Source organism: Leopardus geoffroyi, chromosome B2 (assembly GCF_018350155.1).
Source record: "Leopardus geoffroyi isolate Oge1 chromosome B2, O.geoffroyi_Oge1_pat1.0, whole genome shotgun sequence".
NCBI lineage: Eukaryota > Metazoa > Chordata > Mammalia > Carnivora > Felidae > Leopardus > Leopardus geoffroyi.
Window position 1 is genome coordinate 67,785,695 of NC_059332.1, and position 12,622 is coordinate 67,798,316.

Sequence of the window (12,622 nt, forward strand, 5' to 3'; positions counted from 1 at the left end):
TACACAGGCCGAGAAAGGGAATGATGCGATGAAAGAAAAAGCCCATCTAAAGTAAACTAACAAATGCGGCCAGCTCTAAAAGCCTGTAACAGAAACGGCATACAATAGAGAGAGTAAAACCAAATTTTAAGATAGCACAAAAGAAAAAATTTTGAAAATTCTCAATATTTATGGTGTGTATAGTTCTAAAATATATTTTAAGACCACTTGAAAAATATATAGATACATATAATCAGTTTCACAATTCATAGACTGTGATTCTCATAAATTGGTTACAAAATGAATTTGCAGAAAGCAATCCCTATTTTTTAGTTCATTTCTATTACAAAACCAGAAAACCCCTCAAAAGACAGTAGTGAAAACTTTGGTTGGGGAAGAAATTAAGAAAGTAGCTGTTTCTATGCTAAATCAGGTACCACCATGGCACAGTCTTCCCTTGTTGCTGGGAGTCTTGGTCTCAGCCTAGAAATTCACTATTTCGTTGGTGCCTTCTCTAAACTTCCACTTTTTTCTATCATCTCAGCACCCTTCACCTTCTCCAAACCATAGCTTTTAACACAGTTTCAAAAATCTTAGCCATATTTTAGTAGAATATATATAATATCTACTAACCAATACTTTATGTTCTAAAGCCTAAAATTTCCTTAAAATTGATCATCAAATTCTATAAAACAAATAATCCTTTACTTCATCAATTATGCAAATATTAAGCTCTGTAGTAAATATTTAAAATGCAAGTTTACTATACATTTAAACTCTCCTTTACCTGAGAACATATATAATGTTGAATGTTCATTAGACATCAATAATTAACATTGTTTAACAAATGCCCTCATGTCTTCATATCCTGCCATAAGACATGAAGATCATCCATCACTTCAGACAAGTTAATTATGATGTCACCTGGATGCAGGCATATAGATGCCACTCTCAAAATCACTGGCTTTGGTGTTTTCCCCAAAAGATCTTAATTAGAAGATCTAGGGTAAATTTACTTCCTCAGAATGACTGATAGTGTTCAATAATAAATGCCCTTAAAACTGAAACGTCACACACCATAGCTTATCAAAGTTTTAGAATAGTAAGTAACCAGTAAGGTCTTAAAACCCCACCACTTGATGTGGGGCTGGAAGGAACTGGGGCACTAGCCAACTAGTGGTCAAGTCACTTAGGAGTATTTTTCTATTTTTCAAATGTAACTTGATTAAACAGACTCTGTATTTTAACACATCTGTTTTCTCCAGCCCATTTTGATTTAGGAAAATAAAACAAACAGCTCCCTTGACAGTGCACCCCATAGTACAGATAGAATGTGCCTCAAAAGCCAGGTTACTGGGCTTTTCCCTAGCAAATGGGGGTAGGGATTTTGGGGTGGGGAGACAACAATGTAACTCATTCAGTTCTTACCGGTGGCCCAGGGGGTCCCCTGGGTCCCATTGCACCATCTTTTCCAGTAAAGCCCTATTGTAAACATAAAATTAATTATGAATTAGTGAAATAATGACCAAGTGAAAAGGAAAGATGTTAAAGAGACTGGTAAGAGTGAAGGGTGAAGTATTTAACCCAGCTGCAAGTAATCTTTCAGTACAAAAACAAATATACCCCCAAAATGCTTCCCAATTTAAGCTATGCCTTTGCTAATCATTTTAAGAGTCAAACTAGTCTTCTCCAAAGAAGGAGACTCCTTTCATAAAGATGCTAACTTTTGCTTTTGTGAGACTGTAAGGAAGCCTAAAGGAAGACTAACCTCGCTACTGAAAAAGTCAGTGTCCACAAACTGGTCCAGAAAGAATCAAAGTGGGATGAAAAGAAATGTTGCTGAGAAGAGCAACATAAAAGCTGAAGGAGAGGCCAACCACCTGATTCAAAACTGTCCCGTTTCCTAAGCAATGGCCAGCCAGCCAGGGAAGGACTTCCCATGTCCCCACTGCTGGTGAACTTCTCTCCCCCACCCCAGAAAAGAGTGAAGTTGTCTTGACTGCCTTCCACGCGAAAGAAAGGAAATCCTCAGTCTTCAGCTAATTTTTTAGTGGTTTGCTGCTCCTCATCTTGCATGAAAGACCAGATCCGCACAAGTGTCAGGTTGACTGGGAAGAGAGATGTGCCCCAGGAGCACCGCGCGTTGCTGCGCAGGCTTGCTCGTTGGCTCTCACGACCTGCCTCCATGCGGTGCCAAATGACCTCTGCCTCGCATGAGTCACTCTGCTACCCAGTTAGCATTCATCCCAACAGAGAGATCCCTGAAATTCAGCAGAGGATTTCTGAGTCAGGTCTTTTTTATAGCTCTTGCATTCCTCTGTCAAAGGAGATTTTTGTCTCATTTTCTGCAGGGAGTAAGAGTGATAATTTCATCCATATTCTTGGATTCTAACAAAAATCAAGAGCCTTTGGATAACTGCCTGGTCTAAGTATCCATGCCTCCATTGGTTTTATAACAGAGGAAGTTTAAATTATTTCCTTAAAATTGTGTTAGAAATATTCCACCACCACTACTCTCCAATTTTTTTCTCCAGAAACTTATACAGATAAAGATTTCAGAATGTTTTCTGGGAGCCCCAGGTCTGCTTCACAAAAAAACAGACTCCAAGTTCACCTGATGTAACATCAACATTGCTTCTGAGAGCCACTTAAGAAACAAAAATGCTCTGGTGGTATTGCTTAGACAGTTTGAATTGCACGTCTTCCATCTAAATTTCTCCAGCGTCTAAGACACTCTTTTGTTTATTTGTTTAGGTGAGTATTATATTTCTGAATAATTCTCCTTCCTAAGAACTTCCTGATCAACCATTTTCTCTTTTTTCCCCCAGCTTTACTGAAGTATAATTGACAAATAACAGTTGTACATATTTACGATGTACCTGTTTTGATATGCGTATACATGGTGAAATGATTACCGCAACCAAGATAATTGACATACACATCACCTCGCATAGTTCTCATTTTTTGAGTGTGGTGAGAACATTTAAAGATCTACTCTATTTGCAAATTTCAGGTACACTATATACTATTATTAACTATAGTCCATGCTGTACATTAGATCTCCAAAGATCATTCATCCTGCATAACAACTCCAACATAGCCTTTTTGTACCCTTTTTCCAACATCTCTCCATATCCCCCTCGCCCCTTACCCTTGGCAACCACCATTCTACTAATTGCCTCCATGAGTTCAACTTTTTTTAGATCCCATACATAAGTGAGATCATGCAGTATTTACCTTTCTGTGTTTGGCTTATTTCACTTACACTAAGTTTCCCCAGGTTCAAGTTTCATCCATGTTGTTGCAAATGACAGGATTTCCTTCTTTCTTAAGGCTGAGCATTTTATACATATAAAGTGTCCATCCATGAACACTTAGATCTGATCAACCATTTTCTTTTAGAAGAGACATATATCTAAGTTGGGGTGAAGAAGAGCTTATCCTAATGTCCTCAGGTCTAACTGAGCCATCTGCATAACTTTGTGATAAATTTTATTTTTTTTTCTCCATTCTCAAAGCAGCAGTGACTTTCAAAGCTGCTTCCCTCTAGGTGAGGTTGGATGAGAAGACCTTTGGTTGTTTTCATAGGTGCACATGTATTAGATACCTATTCATGTGGTTCTTTTGTTTCTCTCTAGTGGTCCCCAAAGCTGTGCCTCATTTTGAAAATCATCTATGCTGAAGACAACCCATGTATCCAATTCCTACCAACTCCATCTTGGTAACAAGTCTTCCTTTCTCACTGTGGTCCTTGGGCTTGCTCTTCTGACCTTTCTTCTCTTCCAACACAGAATTCAGGTTTCTTTCCCTTCCTTCCTTCCTTCCTTCCTTCCTTTCTTCCTTCCTTTTCTTTCTTTCCAGCCCAGATGCCTATACCAAAGTCTATCTAACTTTACAAAGTTTATGTTCTATCAGCTGTGCACCCTGTTTTCAGCGTTAGTGGTAGGGAACTAGGGAGTAGGTAGGTGAACAAGGCTGAGCGTAAAGAGGGGAATGATTTCCTGAGAAGCTTCCTCACTCTCAAGCTGGGAGATCTGGGTGGCCTCACCACAAAGCTGGAGTCACAGATTAGAGTTTGAAAGTGAAAAAGCAAAAAAGCATAGAATCTTCCCACTCCCTCATTTTTCTTGAAACAGTGATGGTGTCAATGGCTGCCTGTCCCCAGTTCAGGAAGAGCCTTTTGATGGACATCCCTGGCAACCCACCATGTCTGCACGAATCCCACACTGGGTGGCCATGATGGGCCCAACAAGGTTTTCGTAACAACAGCACCAAGTGAGTCAGTCCATCATCACTTCTTGATTGCAGTGTCTTTGGTTTTGCTTTCTAATTGAATAGACTGACTTGTCACCTCTGCAATCTCACTATTGTCCTTTATTGTAAAATAATTCTTCATTAATAGGCAACAATGTGATATCATTGCCAACATCATCATAGCCTGCCTGAGAAAACTTACTCTATCTCCTGGAGGTCCCATTGGTCCCGGTGGGCCAGGTAATCCTGGGGTTCCCTACACAAAAGAAAACAAACAAGTGAAATGCTATAATATACTTCCTATATGGGAAAACATACTTTTTGTTCTTCAAAATGCTTGAAAATAATTCAAGGGGCTCTGAAAAGAAGCAGAAAACCAGAACCAAGCCCAGTGCCAGCCATATAGTGGATGATCATCAGGATGCCCACACTTGAATTGAACAGCACAAATTTGACAACTAAGACTAGGGTATGAAATGGAAATACTGCGATGCACATAGCCTGGCTTCTGCTTTGCTGCCTCCTCTGGGTTCACCTTTTGAGGCACTACAAGGGCAACTTTTCAAACAGCACCTGACAAGTAAAAAAAGAGGTAGCTTCAAGAACAACTCACGGTCCGGCCGGGAAGTCCTGGCTCTCCAGCATCACCTTTCATCCCTTGGCGACCCTACAGCAGCAATGGGAAAACAGTCCTCAGGCATGTTACAGAGATGAAGTGAAAAGGGGAGACAGGAGTCACTTCTGAAATCTCCATCACTTCATAAATACAATGTAAACACATTTGGAAGGTAGACAAATAAATCATTTTTCGGATTGATGCTCACTTTTTAAGCTATAAATGCTGTGTTCTGATTTCCATTTGTAATATTAAAGGATAATTTTATATAATTATGCGACGATATACCTACTTTAAAAGGACACAGTTTAACATAAGGTATTTTCATAGGAAGAAAATTTGAGGGGAGAAAAACTATTTTTTATTTAATATATTTAATTAGTTGCTAATTTTAATAGATATTCAATGAAGTGTTATAATTTTGGTCTTTATAACTACATGCTAGAAAACACTTGTCATAAAGGCAAAGTAGAATTAATTAAAACTGATAAATTTAATTTAATAATAGTAGTAAGAAAGGTAAAAACCCCAAAAGTCCCTTTTGGACACAAGAAGCTAAAAGTAGATTCAGGCAACCCTTTTGAGTGAGAAAGCCCTATCCCTCCACATGTCTCATTTCCAGCTTTATCTGGTATCAATTATTTTTCCTCTAAGTGCCAAGAAAATGTATCTGTCCTATATTAAGGCATCTTAAAAGGGAGTTTAGACTTGAATTTAAAACTATGCAGTTATCATATTCTTATTCATATGCTGTATTCTTCTGTTTATTTTAAGGTATAGAAAAAAATGTTAGCAGCTAAATAAAATATGAGTCTTAAAAGGTAAAAACACCTTTTATAACTTCAGATGAGCTTTTGGAACAAAAGGTAAACATTTCATTAAAAAGTTTTTTAAAGAAGTAGCGACCTAGATAGACAATGCAAGCTTGCCTTGAGGTCATAAATATTAGCAAAGGGTTGCCACACACTGAAAGTAATTTCAAAGCCTTCAGGATGTTGAAGTATATATGCATTACTTATTCATTTTTAAAGGTCAAATTAGTAGCAATAATTTTATCTACACATTTAAATATTATTGCATGCACTATTTGCATATCTGAAATCATAATCATAGGAAGTTGTCTCAATGGCCGACCTTGTTGAGTTCTCAGGAAACATTTGAGTTTGGCAAAATACAGTAAAAAATATTCTAGTTCAACTTAATGTTAATCTACCATCCTCACTGAAATACAGAAAGCCTTTGTGCTTACTTGTTCTCCCGGAATGGAGAGTCCGTTGGGTCCCTGGGGGCCTGGGGGACCCTGGGGGCCTGGAGGACCTGTATCTCCACGAGGGCCAGGGGGCCCCTAAAGCATACAAGAGAGAAACAACCACAAAGTCACATAATGACCTTCCAGTGCTGACATCCAATCAGAAGTCTGTCGGTGTGTCTTAAGACATCAGTCATATAATGTTTGCAAACATTTTAGAAATCTACACACCTATAAAAGCATTTATTAATGCCATTCCTTTCTTCCCCTTACTATTCATTAAAGAACAATTCAAGTGCAATAAATTCATAAGAGCACTTGTATTTCCAAAAGTCCCATTAGAAGCAGATTTGTAAAAGAGGTAAAACACACTGGATATGATATATTCATAAATTTATACTCAAGAATTCATATGAGATCAAACCCTGAATTTCAGTGGATTTTCTTAGTTTAGGCTGGTCCTGCTTTCTCTTAGACTTGGCCTTATTTCTGGAACTAATGTGTATATAAAACAAGCAAGGAAAGAACAGATATCCACTAAGAAGATGCTCTATGCTGGAGCTTCTTTGCAACATGCCCAGGTAGAAAAGGTACAAACTCGGAGTCAGGGAACTGGGTTATCATCCCAGCCTCACCCTTTCCTAACTGGGTTAGCTTATCATTAGTAATATCATGACTAAAAGCACACATCATCTTCATAATATATTGCCCTAATAAGCTTGAGTTATCTTATGGAAGACAAGTATGGACCTGGTAGAAAAGGGCCGGTGACCCCCCCACTGAACATATACATGGCTGCTCAGCTCTTTCTCTGAGACAGGGTGAAAAAAAGAGCCGCAGAACTGCTCCCAACTCCCTCCAGCTTTCTGGTGGGGCTCTGCTCCCTGTGGGTCTCCCAATGATTGGATGACCTGCTCTATTTCTCCATGTTGTAGCAGAACCCTTAGGTTCTTCTGCAGATTTCCTATGTGTAATTCCTATAGCAGTGAGATGCCTTGGACATTTCTTTCTATGGCTAGTCTAATCCATCATCTTGACATCCAGAGACAAGACTGAGGTAATTATATTACCTAAGGCACACTAAACTTGAACTAACTTGCTCAAGGTCACACATCCCCTTAGTGGAAATTTTAACAATCAGACTTCAACATATACACGAAAACTTAAATGCACCATAAAATATACTTACAACTGCCCCACTGATACCTCTTTCACCTCTGGGACCTTTAGCACCAGGTCCTCCCTAAAATACATAGTAAGAACACATTTTAGGGTAAATATAAGGAAAGGAGGGAGAAGCCGATATACAGAAATTACATCAAGAAGCAGCATTCTCCAGGCAATTGATACTTCCATGGTTACTTACAAATATTGAAGTGAATTTTACATATCATACAAATACGTGGGGAAAGAGAATTTCATAACTTTGTACATTTTAAGTGTCTCACTTTTACATTCTGAACTTTTCTTAATCGTTAGCAAATTTTGAAATTTATTTGAAAATTTGAAGCTTACTAGAAAAAACAAGCATTACTTAAATACAGCAAGGAGAAGATTCTGTTTGGAGTTATATGAGTGCACATTCTTCAGTGAAAATAATATGCAAAGAGAAGAATATCTTGAATCTTTCAGAATCTCAGAACATGTAGTTTAGTAACTGGAAATCAGAGTTCACTGAACAAAGAGGAAATAAATATGATAATGACATCCAATAATGTTACCTTATTAAAAAATCATTACTTCTCAAAAACATCTACGTTACATCAGGATATAGTTTTATGATTACAGATATAAATCAGGTAAGTCACTGTTAATAAAAAAATAAATTAATAAATGGTCAATAATTCCAGTGACATTTTATTCTGTATGAGAGAAGCTGGTTTGTAATTAACCTAAAATCAATCTACACTATTTGCTCTGACCTAAGTACAATAAAATTTGTTGTTCTGAGAATCTCTGAGCGATTCCTATGTTAATTAACCATTTTCTTAAAAAAGACCACTAGGGCTTAGAGGTATCACTTCCATTCCACAAAACCAGCCCAGGTCACATGCTGGATTAACTGAATCAAGGGGTTCCACATTGATTAGTGAAATCTATCACTGTAATCTTCAGTGTTGTGCCCCTCCCCCACAAATAGACCTGGTCATAGACTTTCTTACCCAAGTTATTCCAAACCCCAATACTTTCACCCAGAGTTTATGGTATCATCACATATGTAAATTTCCCTACTTATTGTCATGATGTATCTGCTACATAAGGTATACATATCCTAGGTTCCAAACAAGGTGTTCAGCCTCTCATCCATGGCTCCATAGCATACATACAAGAAGCTTTCGGGAAATGTTAAGAAATTTTCAAAATCATGGGATTACAGATGGAAACCCAGATTCACATCTCTAAGGGGATAGCTCTTGAATACTAGCCAATCATTCATGCCTGCATGACTAGACAAAATGTGTTCAATGTGTTCAAACTTTCTTCTTGATTTATTCCATTTCAGATCTCGAAACATACCACAAAAAAATGGCCTGTCCCAGAAAAGACAGATGGCTGGAAGCATTTTATGCACTACATACTGGCAAAAAGATGATCACTCCAAAGATTTAAGAGGAAGGCTAGAAGGACTATTGCAGTTTCCTTACCGCAGGGCCTGGTGGACCTGGAGGTCCAACACTGTCCTGTGTACATGTACAAGCATTGGGAAGAGCAGGGCATTTTGCTTCATCTCTCTGAAATTTTGAAAAAGAATATTCCCTTATGAATTGAAAGTGAAATGTCTTCCAATCCTCCACCCCCATCTGTCTTACATACACAAGGAAATCCGGTTCTCAAGTTGAAGAAATAATTTGTATTTATCAGTAAAAATAGTCTTCTGTTGAATCTTGCTTTGGTCTTTTATGTCTTTACGTTTTACTTTAGGAAACCTTATATAACGAAGAAATGCTTATAAAACCACCACATAGTCCACTGGTAATTTAATGTGGTTTTCTCTAATCCAGTATTAGAGAAATGCTGAGTATCTCAGATATCAATGCCCATTTTGTTCAGAGTAAGATCTAAAATCCTTTCCATAGCCTAGAAGGCCTTACACATTCTGCAAACCAGCGTCACCTTGCCCATCTCATTGCCTACCACTGCCCTTCCCGTTCACTTTACTCCAGCCCCACTGATCTACTTAATATTTCTCAGATATTTAGGGCACTTTGTGGTCTTAGGACCTTTGCATGTGCAGTCTCCCCTGATTGGAATGCAGTCCCCGTCATCCACATTGTACATTCCCTTACTTCACCAGGTCTCTGCTTAAACCTCACCTCATCACTGAGGGCTGATAGTGCTCGCCTGACTCTCTATCCCTTCACCGTGATTTGTTTTTTTCATCATAAGACTTTCTACTTTGTAATGTAGCGTGTACCTACTTGTTAATTCTTTCTCTCTCCTTTCCTTCCACTAGAATATTCACTTTCACTGCTGTAATCCACGCACATAAAATTGTGCCTGGCTTATAATAAATAGGTGCTCAATAAGCATTTGTGGAATAAATAACACACGTTGATCCTGTGGATGTATGTAGCTCACTGCTTGCCAAAAGCATCCACTCCATCATCACATTCAACTTTGTAGCCACAATGAGGGAAAACCATCATCTCATAAAGTAATATGGTTATGTCTACCCTAAGCCTTAGATGTCCACAAAGGTGATGTTTTTTTATTCTGTAAAATGCTGATATTTTACAAGCAATAGGAGGGCTTTGTAATTAGTAGATATATCAAACGCCCTGATCCAGCGGACTTTTCTAACTACGCATAACCACCCTGGCTGTTAGGGAGAATTTCAGATGTGGTCTTGTGTATTCCTGGATTTTAAAGGAGGAGGTCACTGGCCTCAGCTGTGGTAGCTGATGAGCATGCACATCGTGCACATCCCTTGGCTCCGTCTTGGAGATTCAGTTGCTGAGTGCTACTTCCTCTCCCAGACCATCTGCATCCGCATCCCTTATTCCAGGAGGGCTTTTAAGACCACGACAACGGTTCCATTCCATCTTACTTACCCTAGAGGGAATATCACAGCATCTGTCTCTACTGGTCCACACCGGACTGCATACAATATCAAAACTCTGGATTTGGAACTGCAAACAACCAACAGAAACATCAGCTAAAGATGCGTGAAAAACATTTCATATTAACAACTCCACATTTTAACCTTTGCCAATTTCTCACAAAGACTCTCTCAAGAGTGCAAACCCTTGAGGGCAATGTGATCCTTACTTCATACAGGAAGAACATAAAAACCTATGCCTAAGAGAAGGAGATGTTAAAACAAAATGCATATGTGAAATTCCCACATCTGATTCACTTCCCCGGCTAAAATAAAATGCTTGATTGAGTTTTGTTTTTTTTAAGAAAACATTAATTTCTTTAATTAAGAATTAGGAATGTATTTAATTAAGAATTGGAAGACTACATCCATTTAAATCAACTTTTAAAAGTCCACTCTTGTAGAAAAATAACATTAAAAATAACATTCTTCATTTATTCTAAAATTGATGTTTTCTTTTCATAAATTCTTACCTGGGACTGACTAATAACTTTGATGATTCAGTTTAATTATTTCAGCATAGCATATACTTTCTATCTTTCCACATTCAAAAAATAAAGTTATTTTGATAAAAAGGAAAAGGCTGCTTAGATGTAGCCATCCTTTTATAAACCTGTTATAATTGTTCTATTTAAAGAAAAAGACAATATTCAATAAAAAGTCTATGTATAAACTTGTTGAATCACTGTTGTACATCTGAAAGTAATATAACATTATGTGTCGCCTATATTTTAATTAAAAAAAATAAAAAGGTACATGCTAAGTGCTTGATAAATCTTAGTTATCATTATTACCATCGTTATTGACTTATAAGATTAGGCATATTAAGTATTCTATTAATCCTAAAAAATGTTTAAATTTAATTAAATTAAAAGTCAAGATGTTTATCACAATATATTAAGTTTGCACTAATGGTTTCTACATTTCAGAATAAAAATTTCACTTGTGAATCTAAGAGAACAAAATCCTGTGTGTGGAAGAAAGCTAAATTAATAAATTTAATATTTATAAGTAATTTTTTTTAAAAAGCCAAAAATGTTAACCTTGCTTTTATTTATTTTTTTAGACCGGAGAGGGGCAGAGAGAGGGAGAGAGAATCTTAAGCAGGTTCCGCGCTCAGCACAGAGCCTGACTCAGGGCTTGATCCCATGACCCTGAGATCATGACCTGAGCCAAAATCAAGAGTTGGACACTTAACCAACTGAGCCACCCAGGTGCCCCTAACCTTGCTTATGGATCAATATTATTATTGATTGACATTTAATATAAACTTAATTAGCCTGATACAGTGAAAACTCTAGATTTAAATTTTTACTAATAGACAGCATTATAAATATGGTTGGCATGCTCCCGCCTCAAACTTGAGCCAGTGCAAATTGTGAGTAATGCAGTCAGCTAGCCGCCCTCCTACACTGATCTTCCTTCTGAGACAGACAGATGATGACTCTTCTCAGAGAGAGCACAGGCTCTATGACAGTCACTGTTTGTGTCTGTGTTATCAAGCTACAAATGCTTAATGTCTTGATTGCAGAAATTTGTATTAACAATTGCTATCTTTGAAGAACAAAAAATGAGTTATTTTAGATTTCACTGATTATCCTGGCAACTATTTGTGTTCTACTCTCCAATTTGATACTGTTTCAAGATGACTACATGATGTTCTCTGGTGTCTTGACATCTTATTTTGTTTCTAGCAGTAAACCACATTATTATGTTCTGTCAGCAGTATATTTCCTCAATGTAACTTTTTTGATGTTTCAATCTGACCAAGGAATTTGACAATTTAAAACCCACTGAGAAAACAAAAACAAAAACAAAAACAACCCACTGATTATTTTTAAAATGTTATTTCAATCTTAATGAAAAGTACCTAGAAAAATAAAAATGTGTGACTTACTGTAGCTGATTTCCTCTCCCCTTTAAGAAGTTTTCCAAGAATTTCATAACCATCAGTTGTGATATTTCCAGCTTCCTTGATGTCTTTTTCTATAATTTCATAGCAGTCGATGTAAATCTTAACACTTTTTGAGGTCACTACAATATGAACCTAAAAAGATCATTTGTTTCCATTATAAAGTTTCTACCCCAAAAAACTTGGGTGATTTCTGCATATTTCAGATCACAGGTTGACAAATATGTTCTTTATATTATTGTTATCCCAAATCAAGTCTTGGACTAAAATCCCAACAGTCAGAATACAATGTCAATGTCATTTATTAAAAACATCAAATTAAATGAGCCTTCATCCACATATACATGCATAATTGCCTATTTTCCCATATGTACTCTTTCTGAGATGACCAGAGATAATGTAGTAGATGAGATGATCCCATTAACTATAAAGAACTATTCAAATACAAGTTAATAAATTATTGATGTATTGTTATACTCAGTAAACAGGATCCTCAAATGTCTTCCATTGATT

General features: G+C 37.2%; 1 protein-coding gene across 9 annotated transcripts in view; it reads right to left on the minus strand.

The window, feature by feature from the left end:
• The window catches only part of COL12A1 (collagen type XII alpha 1 chain), a 123,808-nt gene that overhangs the window by 10,265 nt on the left and 100,921 nt on the right, over positions 1-12,622 (minus strand). For all 9 annotated transcript variants that reach the window (XM_045498794.1, XM_045498796.1, XM_045498790.1 and 6 more), the window contains 8 exons: positions 12,095-12,244; positions 10,151-10,228; positions 8,744-8,830; positions 7,288-7,341; positions 6,099-6,194; positions 4,847-4,900; positions 4,436-4,489; positions 1,408-1,461 (listed from right to left, as the gene is read on the minus strand). In XM_045498794.1, coding sequence (XP_045354750.1) covers positions 1,408-1,461; positions 4,436-4,489; positions 4,847-4,900; positions 6,099-6,194; positions 7,288-7,341; positions 8,744-8,830; positions 10,151-10,228; positions 12,095-12,244 — 627 coding nt within the window. The remainder of the gene's footprint in view (positions 1-1,407; positions 1,462-4,435; positions 4,490-4,846; positions 4,901-6,098; positions 6,195-7,287; positions 7,342-8,743; positions 8,831-10,150; positions 10,229-12,094; positions 12,245-12,622) is intronic.